The 14,217-nt window shown below is 41.5% G+C and overlaps 1 protein-coding gene across 1 annotated transcript in view; it reads right to left on the reverse strand.

Annotated features, from left to right (window-relative positions):
* Positions 1-6,905: 6,905 nt before the first annotated feature.
* The window catches only part of GRP (gastrin releasing peptide), a 12,121-nt gene continuing 4,809 nt past the window's right edge, over positions 6,906-14,217 (reverse strand). The window contains 3 exon segments of the mRNA XM_006764603.2: positions 6,906-7,274; positions 11,658-11,742; positions 11,744-11,907. Of these exon segments, the coding sequence (XP_006764666.2) occupies positions 7,231-7,274; positions 11,658-11,742; positions 11,744-11,907 (293 nt within the window). The 3' untranslated portion in view covers positions 6,906-7,230.

Below are 14,217 nucleotides of genomic sequence, written 5' to 3' on the forward strand. Positions count from 1 at the left end.
ACAGGAGTGAGGGGACTACTCCAGGAGACTCAAGAAAAAAAATTGACTCCAGATGGATTTTCTTTCAGGAACAGAGATTGTAGACAAGTCGCTCTGAACAAAGAAGAATTCAGGGAATAGTATTCCTTCTTACCAAATTATTAGAGGATGAATTTCAGCCAATCGAGAGATGACTAAGAACAGTTCAGCAAGAAAACTGTGGGTAAACGCCACCTACAGAACAGAAGGGAAGCAACTGTGGGACTTTGTGTGACAACACAAAGTAAACATTATCTGTACCAAGGATATAGAAATGATGCAACCAACCAAAAGAAAATGAGAGAATGAAGTAAAAAGATAAGGACTAGAGTCAGTTTGATGATTGCCATCTGTGTAATAGCTCAAAGTCAAATAACTTCACTGGTAAGTAAAAGAAGTGTAAGTGTACTTAATAGTACAAAGCTAAATACCAAAAAAAAAAAAAAAAAGGTAAGTGTACTCACTGATATTGGAGGACGGGTGAAGCAAAGGAAGAAGAGGAAACAATATTATCATTGTTCAGAGTAGGAAATGAATAGAGACTCCCTGTAGAAATAGATGTTCAAAGGTACTATGTAAAGGTATACTTTTTCAAGGTAAACGCTGAAACAAAACCACAAATCTTCCTAAATATCTGAAAACTATATACACACGGTGGGGGTGCGGGGGAGAGGGAGACAAATAAAAAATCAGGTCACACAATTATAGACTTTAAGGAGTAAATCTTTACAAACAAAAGCAAAATGAGGCCCTAGCTAGTTTGGCTCAGTGGATAGAGCATGCCCGGGTTGCAGGCTCGATCCCCAGTGGGGGGGCATGCAGGAGGCAACCGATCAATGATTCTCTCTCATCATTGATGTTTCTATCTCTCTCTCCCTCTCCCTTCCTCTCTAAAATCAATAAAAATATATTAAAACTAATTAATTAATTAAAAAACAAAATGAAGATCTATAATACTAAAAAGAGAAATTCACACAAAAAAATATATTTTAAAAAATCTTGGTTGAATTCTACTAGAAACTAAATCCGTAAGTCACCCCAGCAACCATGTCACTGCCATGGCTTTCTTTCCTTGATTATGTTCTGGAAACCTCGGGCCTGCCCAGCAGTGCCAGAAATGAGGCAGACTTGGGGTTACTGTAGTGATGCATCCCAGCCACAACGGGAGTCTTATTGTCACCTGACTTGCTAGGATGCCTGTAACACATTTCCTTTACATTTAAAATAGTAAATTGCTCCTTGTTTAAGTGGCAAGTGATTGGGATTACGTATTTTGGTTTTGGCAAACCCCAAGTAAAGAAAGTCAGCCCACGTGGTCCAGAGAGAGGGAATAAATCAAACATGGAGCCCAGCCCCTCAGCAAAGAGGCAAGAGTTAGGAGGGATGGCGGGAGACCCCTCGCCCTCCACTGCCTCATCAGGGTCAAGATTGGACACAGACATTTATTGGTATCTTCAAATATAACAAAGAAATATCTATCTATCTATCTATCTATCTATCTATCTATCTATCTATCTATCATCTCTCTGTCTCTAACATTTTACCTATCGGAATCATATAGGATCTCTTGAAGTCTTCATGCAAGTTCTATCTCTCAATGTCATTATCCAGAGAACTGTAAATGTCTATTTGTGATGTTAAAGGCTCCAGACAATGATTGGTTGGTTCTATGAGAACTATGCCCTCAGTCATCTCAGAAACATAATCAGGTGGAGCAGAGCAGAGAGAGGTCAAACTGGGGCTTGACCACACAGGCCCCAGGAGCTCATCAAGATTCTAGTAGGGCCTGCTGCTTGGCTTGTTTCAAGAGGCAGTGGTCACTTCAGCAAACGAGTATCTTGGGAACAGATGGTCTGATCCCACACTCTGCACTAGATTCTATTCTGGCTCTGTTCACATAGTAAGAACTGCTCACCAGCAGCATTTCAGAGTGAATGGCATTGCCTAGCAATTTCACCTCTTTTTCAACAGTCTTCCTTCCTTAATCCAATGACCAGCAGGGAAGGGGTGAATCTTCAAAGTTGGCCAGGGAAGCAAATATTATGTGGCAAACACCTTTCTAAAACACTGCACACGCACCCAGAGAATCACAAGTGTGAGCAGGAATCTATACTAATAAAAGGGTAATATGCTAATTAGACAAGAGAATCACAAGTGTGAGCAGGAATCTATACTAATAAAAGGGTAATATGCTAATTAGACAAGACATCTTCTGGACGACCTTCTGGATATCCTTCTGGACAAAGTTATGGTGGCAGGGCTGAGGCAGAAGTGGTTAGGGGTGATCAAGCTGGCAGGGGAGAGTAGTTAGGGATCAAGCCAGCAGGGGAGAGCAGTTAGGGGGATCAGGCTGACAGGCAGGTGAGCGGTTAGGAGCCAGTGGTCCTGGATTGCAAGAGGGATCCCAGATTGGAGAGGGTGCAGGCCAGGCTGAAGGACTGCCCTCCCTGTGCATGAATTTTGTGCACCAAGCCTCTAGTTTCAATATATTGTCGAACAAACCATGGAGTAGTTCCCTTATCCCTGGCATATGTAACAGTTAAATGAGGACCACCAACTCAATGCCTAGAGTGGGCAGGCAGATCATATAAACAAATAAAGCAGGCAGGGGCATCACTAGGGTGTGATGGGGACTGTGGCAAAGTGGAGAATGTGGGCCAAATCTACAGGGCACTGTTGGGTACTAGTTGTCTTCAGGGAAAGTAGACCCAAGAGCAGGTCTTCTAACTTTGCAAAAACTTGCAACCTGGATTTGCATGTGAAATCTCTTGTTTTTTTTAAATGTCTGTGGCTAGTTCTAATTTTTAAAAAACTGTCCAAGCAAGCAGCACCTCTACAGGTAGTATCTGACCAGCAGGCAGCCAATTCCTGACTACTAAGTAAATGGTTTTTTCACGTTACCCATTTTTCTTGTTTCCCACATCCTCAGAAGTTAAGTGGGAAGAAAGGACTACACTCAGGCTTTATTTTAAATTAAAGTTCATGTCGGTTGTCCATGTGACTGTCTATAGCTGAGGCATCTTGGGAAGTTGTTGGGCAGAGGAGAGCATAATTTGAAGCTCTCTATATCCTTTTCACTTCTGTTTATTTCAGCAGTAGAGTCAGAGGAACAATTATGTTGTTACAGTAACAGCCACTTGTCTTGAAAGACTAAGAAAGGCGTAATGGATGAAAGAGGCCCAGACCAGAGAGAGGAGCAGCCTGCCAAAGCAAATCACAGCATCAGTGCTTCTAGCAAGAGAAACAGATAACTCCTTGCCCTTAAGAACTCATGGTCTTAAAACTATCAAAAGGACTTTACACGAGCATCTGAGAATGGATAAAACCCCATATGTTCACACTTAATAGCAGTGACTAATTTTTGAAATTGCTATACTGGGTGAGGTCACAAGAAATGACTTTCATGCTGGTTGCAGTCACAGTTGGATGTCCATCCCAAATCAATTTCACGCTCCTGCCTTACTCAGGGAGCTTTGATTTTGTTTAGGTTTCTGTCCTTCCTCCCACATGACTCATTGGTAAATCCTAATTGGTGAGGTCAGCGGTCTAGTTCCCTTTGGTTAGTGATAGGTTTGGGGCAAGCCTGTGACTCAGCTGCTCATTGAGGTGTGAGGGATTTAGAGGTTTCTGGGAAAGGACTCAGCACTATTAATAAGGCGAAGCCTAAAAAGTGATGACCTCTTTGATTTGTTGCATGTTGTCTCATCTGGATGTGACACCTGGAGCTTCGGCAGCCCTCTTGCGGCCATGAGAGAAATCAGCCTTAAGGTCACACCTGAACCCTGGTGGCAGAGCGGCAAGATGGAAACCCATCGTGCTTGAAGAAATAGTGGAGTCGCCGAATTAAATTGAATGAAACGACCCTGAATCCCACCTCCCTCAGGATTTCTTGTATATGAGAGAGTAGGTATTTTAAATCTTTTACACCAATTTTACTAACAGCTAAAGGTATAGGGCAGTGGTCGGCAAACTCATTAGTCAACGGAGCCAAATATCAGCAGTACAACGATTGAAATTTCTTTTGAGAGCCAAATTTTTTAAACTTAAACTATATAGGTAGGTACATTGTTATTAACTTAATCAGGGTACTCCTAAGGCTTAGGAAGAGCCACACTCAAGCGGCCAAAGAGCCGCATGTGGCTCGCGAGCAGCAGTTTGCGGACCACGGGTATAGGGAGAACTAAAATTCAACAAAGGAAAACAACCCACTTCAAAAATGGGCAAATGACTTCAAAAAACATTTTTCCTAAAAGATATACAAATGGCCAATAAGCTAAGCACAGAAAAACATGGAGCCTCAGGAGGGGACGCTAGGAGTATTTCCAGTGCACGCAATGGCCTCCATCCTGCTCTAGGAATGGCAATCGTTCATCGTTGTGGGTTGCCCCGGTAGCGCTATTTCATTGTCTATAAAGCAGCCGGTGGCTGGGAAGATGAATAATGTCAACCCCATGTTTTACTTCCATTACTCCCTGCGCATTAGAGCTGGATAAAAATGCTCTGGAAACATCAAATAGTCCCAGTAGGACCTGAAAGGTGGGCATTGTGGGGCTGGCAATTATACTGTGCTGCTTGAAATGCCTCCTTGGCGTGTCACTGAGCCTCTGATCGTAAGCAAAGACTGCCAGATTACCCTGTAGCACTTAACAACAACAAAAAAAGACTGTGCTTTTAAAAGAACAGATTTGAAGGTGATATTGCTTCCTTCCCTTTTGGATTCTCCCTCCTTACTATCCTGCTTTGCTGCAAGGATTTCTAAGTATTGTTACCTCTTAAAAGTAATTTTCTGCTCTTGCTGTGTGCACACACCTGGCCCTGCTTTCCCAGAATCCCCAGCTGGGTATTAACTGTTCTCTAGAATAGCAATGGACAGAAATCAATGAGGAAATTCTTTTGAGGGGCAAAAGGGAAAGAAGACACCTGTTATTTGTGGCTGACCAATTTTTTGAACACCATCTCTTCTTTTTGTTAGGGTCCCATAATTTCAGTTTGATCCTAGCAAGGTAGAATCTTAAAAACTACATTTCCCAGCTTTCCTCACAGCTAGATACAGGCACGTGACCCAGGTTCCACAAATCAGATATAGACATTGAAGGCTGATTTGGAAGTGAGCCAAGGCTTTGGGGGTATAATACTATGGGCAGAGATTATGACAGAGGCCTTGAAAGTCAGTGCCAATTCAAGCAGTTGTGCGGAATGTGTTACGGGGAGCAGTGTATGCAATTGCCATCTCATTAACCCAACCAGAGGTCTGGCTTTAAGCACTGAACCTGCAAGTTGAGCCTTGAGAACATTTCCCTGGTCTTCCCTGACTACTATCTTCTCATAAAGTCCTTTTCCTACTTAACCCAAGCTGATAGATTCTGTTATCTGCAGCTAAAAATGGCCTGACCCGGCAGGCACACACAGATATATGACAAGACTTCACTTGCAAACAAGGGTTCAAGAAAGCTCTTCACTAAGAGATTCTAATCATGACCTGGGCTTGGTACAGAGGAGCTCTGCAAGGTCGGAAGGTTTGGGTGAGCTATTCCGGTCTCTCGGTCAGAACTCATAAAGAAAAAATGATTTCAGCTAAAACATAGGATCACATCTACTCTCAGGAGACAACCAAACAAGTGGCTGTCTAGATGGGGCTGTTCTAGGGCACTGCCTTCCTCTCCCCGCCGGAAGTGTCAACGATGCATGTCCTTTGGAGGGAGAATCCTTCTGACAGGGTTTACCTCTCCATCATTACCCACATGGCAGACATTAGTTAACACCGCTCAGGACTGAGTTCTTGGGAAAGAGACCCAGGTGAGTCCCAGAAGTGAAAGGTGGTAAGATGCTGAAGCACATTTCACATATTTCCCCAGGTCTGGCTCTGTTGAGAATCAGCATGGTTTTAAAAGAAATTAAAAAGAACACATTACATCTTATGTGGTTCTTTGATAATCAAAACAGAGCAAGATAAATATCTTTACTGTTTTGAATGCAATTTCCCTAAATGAAAGAAATCTGAGCATATGGCAAGAAGCTCGAAAATCTGTTAACATCATGAGAATGTCATGATAAAAGTGGGACTGGTGAGCATTATGAGCTGCCAGTCCATGTTCTCTGAAAATGTAAGGGAATCTCCTTAATTCATTTTCTCCAAGACCAAAAATGAAATTTGAAGAAATGGTGCTACTTAAATATACAGAAGGGGGGGGGTTAAAATGAGGTAGTGTAGAAATCATTAAATAGTGCAAAAAAAAAAATCTAGTGACTTTGGATGTTTGAATCCCAGTTCCATCTATGATGTGACCTTGAACAAGTCACTTGATCTCTCTAACCCTCTGTTTCCTTATCTATTGGATGACAATGTTTATTCTTGGCTTATCAAACTGCTATAAGGAGAATATCAATAACCTTGGCAAAGTTTCTGGTCATGGTTAGGCCTAAAGAAATGGTAACCATTAAGTGGTGAATCGGGCCAGCCTCACTTTCAACTTAGTCCATCTGATGGTAATAACAGAGGATGAGCTTCTAGCAGTAGCCTCTAGAGCAGTGGTTCTCAACCTTGGCTGCACATTAGAATCACCTGGGAATCTTTTTAAAATCCTGCTTTCTGGGCCTCATCCTCTAGAAATTCTGTTTCTTTGTTACTAATGTTGTGGCCCCACCCCATAACAAAGAAACAGAATTTCCGGAGGATGAGGCCCAGAAATCAGGATTTTAAAAAGATTCCCAGGTGATTCTAATGTGCAGCCAAGGTTGAGAACCACTGCTCTAGAAAGTCTGTAAGTCACTGCAAGGATTCAGTAAGTGGCCTTCAGAAGGGAGAACTCAAAATTCAGCCTTCATCAATGAGCACACAAGTTCATTATCAAGTTTTTTATTAATCTCTGCCACACTGTCCTCTCATTAGGAATTGAAATAAAACTACCTGCCCTTTGGACGGTGTGTTTAAGCTTTTATTGTGAATGGTAACAGGTCAGAGACTGGAAGGTAATTGACACAGAGGCTAAATTCCAAGAGCATTACTTGGAAGACTCTTTATGGACAATAATTTCACAGAAGACAATTTCAAACCAGAAGATGCTGCTTGAAAACCACGGATTTAGTCAAGGTTGAAAGATACAAGAATAGTTAAGTATTTTGCACAAAGGAAATCTGGTGGATGAGCCAGTAGAATTGATGCCTGTGGAATGCATTCTCAAGGGTTCTGTTTTGCTTCTTTGAGAGAGGCCGTCATTGTCGGTTCAGCTGGGGGTTCCTTCCTTCACATTGAGAACCTGGAGCGGAGAGATCAGCACCATAAAAAAACATTAGAAAGAGTTAAGCAAATGTAGTTAGTTATACTGATGTAACTCCATTCCCAACAAACCATCAGCATCACATGGGACTAGTTAGCAAGGCAAACTCCTAGGGCCTAGGTCACCTTGACAGACTGAATTGGAACCAGTCGGGGTGAGGCCCAGCAACCTGTGCTTTCACGAGTCTCAGGTGTTCTGAGTGAGCATGTTAATGCTCCAAAACCATAGCTGTCCCGAGAGAGAAACAAACTTCCTCTCTTTTGGGAGCCACTATATTTTTGGGGTCTTTTTGTTATATCAGCTTAACTTGCACTCTGATATATTTTGGCTAATGTTAACAATTAAATGTATTATCCCCAGGAATTGTGACTAAATAGCAGCTGGTTAGGGGGACTATTAGGGAATGTGGAACCTTAATTCTTACTTGGCTTCTTTTGGCAATACCTCATTACATGAATCAATTTGTGAATTACACAATTATATATCATAAACCCATGAATATACGTGGTAGCAGTGTGAGCAACTTGGGAAGACAAGCCTATTTGGGTTTCTGCCAGTTTTCCATTTATTGTGGTTTGCTTGTTGTGGCTTCAGTTCAAATTAACTAAGACTGAAGAAGAATGAAAAGCTATCGTTTAAAAAACCCTTTTTTGTTCCCCTATAAGCAGCCTTTACACACTGAGGTAAGAAAACACTTTTCATCCAGACTAGAGCTTATTATGCTTTTCAAGAGCATAATTCTGGAAATTCAGGTTCTCTGGCATCCAGACCAGCCCTTTGTTCCTAATAACAAAACTGATTTTCTCATAACAGAAATTACCTGCTCTATGGCTCAATGCTTGGCCAGGTGCCAATGAGGCCAGGGCCTGGGGTTCAACTCCCACCCAAGCCAATTAGCTTTGTTCTCCTCCATGAGCCCAGGATGCACTATTAAGGGTCGCCAACCTGCCTGAAGATGCTGCTACCCACCTGGCATTATGAGCCACAGGTCATAAAAGGGACCAGCTGAGGATGTGGGAAATAATCCATAGAAGTCCTCCCATTGGTGTAAAATATTAAATTTGAGTGGTTTGGCTCATGGAGATGAAGTAAAGCTACAAGGAAAAAAATTGTGTCCCCCAGGAAGATCGAGGACCTAGAGGTAGGAGGGGTGTGAGGAGGATAACATTCCTCTGTTCCTTCGTGGAAACTGTCAGGGTGGTCAGAGGATTTTTAGTTCTTTTTGGTTGCATGTTGCTTTCCCTATATTTGGAGCTTCCTTTGGAGCAGTTCACATATTAATAAGTAAAACTTTTCTATTCTCTGTACTAATTTGATGGGACAGTGGGAGCAGTCCCTTAAAAGTGAGGGCAAACGTGCAACATTTCCTTCCTTTCCATAACAGCTTTGGCAACGCATTCCTCAAGTCCCTTTCCTGTCCACCAAATAGGAGAGAAAAAAACCATAAGGCTACAAAGAATAATGAACTGGGTCTAAATCACAAGAGGAACCCAAAGACCAACTTCAACCTTTACTGAAACTCAGGACAATCCACAACCACATGCAGGATTAGGGATTAGGCCCTGGAGTTGGCCAACCTAAACACTGTTTTATGTTATAGAAACCATAGCATCAAAGTTCCATTTATTTTTGTAAGAAGGATATAGTTAAAAGAAAATTAAGTTTAACCTTGAAAATGATTGGCCATAATTTCTGATAAAGTTCTGGAGCTTGTTTGCCATGACATCGTATCTACCTAGTAGATTCAGTGCACATTTGCACAGATCTTTTCTGAATTAAGTCAATATCCTTGTCATCAAAACCTAGGAAATGCTCAGCATTTCTAACTACAGCTCTGGGAGAATTGGCAATGGGCCTTGATGTCTTTTTACCAAAGGGGGAGAGGAGAGCATATGTGGATAGTTACTAATTTTAAGACAAGTCCTTCACCTCTGAGAACTCCTGCTGCTAATTCTGGTAATGCCTAGCTAAGTTACTAAACTTCCTTCTAACATGGAGAGATATATGGATTTCTAATAGAAACAATTTTCTTGGCATGCCCTCTTTGTGAATAAGACAATTATAAGATGTTCTCAATTTTTATGACAGCATACTTTCATTGAGGTGGAATTTCCAAAGCCAAGGGAGCTCTAAGCTGTGTGGTCTATGCACATAAAAAACTGTTGAATTCATTTTTCATATTATCAGGAAATATAGTCAAAAGAATGGTAGCAATGTTTACAATAGCTAATTATTCAACTCGATGTGGACTGAAACAGGATGGGTTTTCTAAACTTGTAACAAGAACAAGGCATAAACAGATATAGTAGAAAAATCAGGCCTGATTAAATCAAGTTGACTTTTCAGATCATGTTGAATACTGGTAAATATTGACCCCTTGAAGCAGTCACTCTCTGTGATGGTCCACTCAACCCATCCCACGCCACTGCCCCTCAGAGACCTTATTGGAGCTATTCTTTGGTAATTGCCTTCAAGCTTACAGAAGTCTTCTGACTATGATGGGAAAGTTTCCATCCTTAAGGAAGGAGTTGAATTTTCATAACAATCCAAAGTTATGCAGAGCCTGGTTTGGGGTGAAAAGAAACTCAAAGTGGATATTGCTGTTTAATTCAAAAGTGAGACACTACAGATGAATGCCATGACTGTGTGTGTATTTTATGAATGAGCTATGAAGGTAAGTCTATGTCAGTGTTTGTGAAATTATTTTAGAGGGCTTCATAGTGGTGATTGGTATTACTCTTCAGACAAAAGAGAAGGCACTGCTGTTGGCCATCCATCCACGGGATGTCCCACAAAACACTTGTCCAAGAAAAAGTCTGTCCAGCCAGAAGCTAAGAAGTCAGTCACTAATTGCTAGAGTCCTTAGAGCCCGCAGAGCCCTGTGATACACACACACACACACACACACACACGAAGCTGGTATCATACAGGTGTGGGCAAGAGAATCACTCGAGGCTTTATATGGAGTTATTACTTATTTCTGTATTGGTTGACTTAATCCAGATTTTCTTTCTGAATAAAAGATTCTGGAGACATTCTCTCTAAGTGCTTAATGCAACAAATGCATTTTTGTTTTGAGTTGAGCCTAAAAAATCTACAGTGGACCAAAGGGCAGCAAAGCACAGAGCTCCCTCCGGAGAATAAACTGAGGGTTGGCAAAGCCAGCCCGAGCCTCTGGAGAGGGACCATCAATCAAAGAATGGGCCACCATGGAAAGTGAAGGAGCCAGCTCCCGAGCTCTGTGACGGAAAGTCAGTATTGTTTCTTATCAAAAAGGGGAGGAGCATGGCGCTACTGCATCCCGCATCCTTCCTATGTAATATCACCATGGACAGTGCCTCAGAAGATGTCTGTCCTGGCGGCGCACTGTCCAGGCAGACAGCACAGGCTCCTGTCCTGGTTTTACCAGTGAACAGCTGCGTGACCATCTCAGTTTCCTCACGGAGACTCTACAATGGAGAGAAGAATAGAATTTTCCTGAATCTTCCTCCTAAGATTGCTGTGGGTATTAACAGATCAAATGGAGATCAACTGCTTCTCCCAGTACTTAGAGTATAGTGAACACTCAATAAAATTGGCTATTATTAATATTTCTAGTATTCCAATTATCTTTGCCTTTTATCATAAATTTCATGGAAGCTTCTTAACAGTTAATGAGAATCACTTCATTTTCAGCTGCTTCATCTTCTTCCTACACATTTTCTTCTCTCTTTTAACTCATTGACTGTTCTTGTATCTAACCAATGCCAGTTTGGTAGAATTGTTGTTCTCTGTCCTCCATAAAATCATATACAGGACAAATCAGTTGCCCTTAGGGATGTTCAACAAGTTTTGAAATATTAGGATGAACCCTGAACTCAGTAACCTTGGAACAACAATGAAGAAGTGTCATTTTGCATAAAAGGTCACAGATAAGAATGCTTTCTTCTAAAAACATCTATGAAGAGGCTCTTTCCCGTGTCCATCAAAAATACACTCTATCTGTAGACCCACAGGGATTTACTCAAAGATGGCCTCACTAGCAAAATATTCTGGTTGGGCCTGGCAGATTAAAAACATCCCATCCGTGCACAGTTGCTAATACACACAATTCCTAGTAAAACCCCTAAACTGGAGTTTTGAAACCACAGCATTCTGATGTGCCAAGAGGAAAAGCAATCTATTACATTGAAAAGAAAAGATGGTGTGGCAGTTGTCTACTAATTTCCTTAGCGTGTATTGGTATTGGCCTAATGCAGTGGCTGTGAAGGTTTGCACTGTAAACAATTTTATTCTCCGGTTCAACCTTTCCTCCCAACTCTCCCCAAATACCTCCCTCTCCCTCCACGCCCTCCCCGCACTTCCCCAGTAGGTTCCTTATACCTTTGAGTCTTGAACCTACATCTGAAAAGTTGCTGCTATCCTCGGAATCGGAATCCGGAGTAGACTGGAGAATACCCAGGGGCGCCCTGTGGAGGTGACTGGTGGCTTCCGGTCCCCTTTCCTTCCATGAGGCCTAGCAGAGTCCTCACAGCTTCTTCCCACAGGATGTGCTGCTGCAGCTGGTACTTCGGGCTCTCTCCCTTGTAAACATATGGGGACTCTCCTGTGCTCTTTTTCCCCATTAGGTGCCCTGTAAAAGACAACAACAAACACAGAACGCCACAACTTTAACCTGGAGCAATGAATGAATGAGAAATTTAAGAGGACCCCAATTATGTTTGTGCTTCTTGCTCTTAAATGCAGAATAAATAGCATTTTATTATTAGAGTTAGTTCATAGATGATTGGTTTTGCTTTCTATTCAAAATGAGAAGTGAACTGGACAGAATTCAGACCTGCAGTTCTGGAACCCAGGGTATGGTCCCAGCCCCTCTGCTAACGAGCTAGGTGACCTCTGCCAAGTCATCTAGCCTCTCCAGTCTTCAATTCCTCAAATATAAAATGAACAGGTTGGACTAAATGAAATATAGGGAACCTTCCATATCTAAAATTCTACCACCAATTCTGTGTCCGCTGAGTTCCATTCCCAACTGAATGGTGGAATTGAAACATCCTCCCCCGCCGATTTGAAATTGCTACTGCGAAGAAAAGTCTCGATGCTTTTCTTTGTGTGATTTTTAAAAAGGGGTGGGGGTGTTGTTTATCTCTTATCTGTAATACAAATGTACCAAAGGAATTTTTCATTTAAACTTTCTCAGAACTTAGCTGAGATTGAATCTAGGAAGCGTCACCTAGAAATTACAGTTTGTAAAGCATGTAATGAAAAACTGGTTGAAAACAAGCTCTGACCAACACTTCCCAGCCACATAATGCAGGATTTTCTCTGGGAACGTGGTCAGCGAACGTCTATCAAAGGCTCCAGGGATGTACATGTGCTGTGTAAATTAACAAAAGTTGCGGTGCAGAAGGCCAAATCACTAAAACCATGGAAATTCATGAATGCAAGTGGGGACAGCCATGGCGTCAAAGGAGGCAGGGAATTCAAGGTCTGCATTCTGAGCACTTTAGCCCACTGCTTAAATATTTTCACATTATCTTATTTACTTCCGTCATTCAATTTTTCCCATCTGTCTATGATCAGCTTATATTGTATTTTCAAATGTCTAATATTAATGAAACTATCGTGCTTTTGATTTAAAGGTCACAGGTAAGAGCTCTCTGTGGCTCCAATGCTGACTGACATTAGAAGTAATTAAAGCAAACATCATGGGAATAATGTTGGACAGACCTCAGTCATACAAAATAGAAAGAACCTCTTCCCAGCATCTCTCTTCACCAAGAGGAGCCCTCACTATGACGTCATTGTGTATTACAGTGTGCTGTTTACAGGATGTCTAAGTGCAGGTCATTTCATGTGATCCACCCTGTAGTAAGTCTGATGAAAAAGAGACTTGCCAGTGGTCACACAGGTAAGCAAAGATTCTAGGATTAAAATCAGCTCACAAAAGGAGACATATGTACTACTATTTGTAATACTTTAAACAATAAAAAAAAAAAACCAGCTCACAGTCCAGACTCTACTATACTATATTGCTTCGAAGTCTTCGAACTTCCTAAGAATATAAGGCAGTGAGAAATCATTCTAGGGTCTGTGATAAGAATGAGGTCTGCAAAAGGCTTTCTAATATGATCTTTAAAATAGGAATCAGATAGCCATATATCATGATTGATTATGTGACTCAGAAAATTAATTCTGTGAGTATTGGGGAGCCTTCAACTGAGGTTTCACTGCCCAGCAGTGTGAGCACTTGTCAAGTCACTTAAGACACGTCACACAATTTCAAGCCTCCCTATTGAGGACCCTGTCCCCACTAAAGGAATCCTGAGTGATCGGCTCCTCACTTGTCTGCTTGGTCAACCTGGTGCCCAGAGAGCCACTAAATAACCTTGCATTTAGCCAGAACAGTGATTATGTTGCAGAACTTCCCAGGAAGTAGCAAGGCATTTGCTTTATGTACGTGGAGAAAATTAAATCTTGATGATGGAAAAGCAGGATTAGAATCTGATGCTCCCAGTAATGACCTCGGTCCCTCTTGCCTTCCATCACATCCTATCATCCTGTTAGCGTGCTGGAAAGGAGAAAGGCATTATTGCCCATGAGACAGAGGGGGACTGGAGATGTTTCCACAAGTAAGAACTGCGTTTTTGTTAGGCCTGAATAATTTTGTGGACTTTTCTAAAAACAATCTGTGATGGATTTCACACATAGGATGTCCCTCAAAAAATGTATACACATGCTTTAAATAATTATAAAGGCAGTGTTTATTAAAATACATTTTATTTTCAAAATTGAACTATCAACTGTTAAAATGTGTGTACATTTTTAGAGGACATCCTATATATGAGGGGAGAGATATATATACATCCTAATTTATTATGAAAGAATGTTTTAGAAATTATGAATTTTTTGTTCTGATTCAGAATTCAGACAAGAAACACAC

Source organism: Myotis davidii, unplaced genomic scaffold, assembly GCF_000327345.1.
Source record: "Myotis davidii unplaced genomic scaffold, ASM32734v1 scaffold38, whole genome shotgun sequence".
NCBI lineage: Eukaryota > Metazoa > Chordata > Mammalia > Chiroptera > Vespertilionidae > Myotis > Myotis davidii.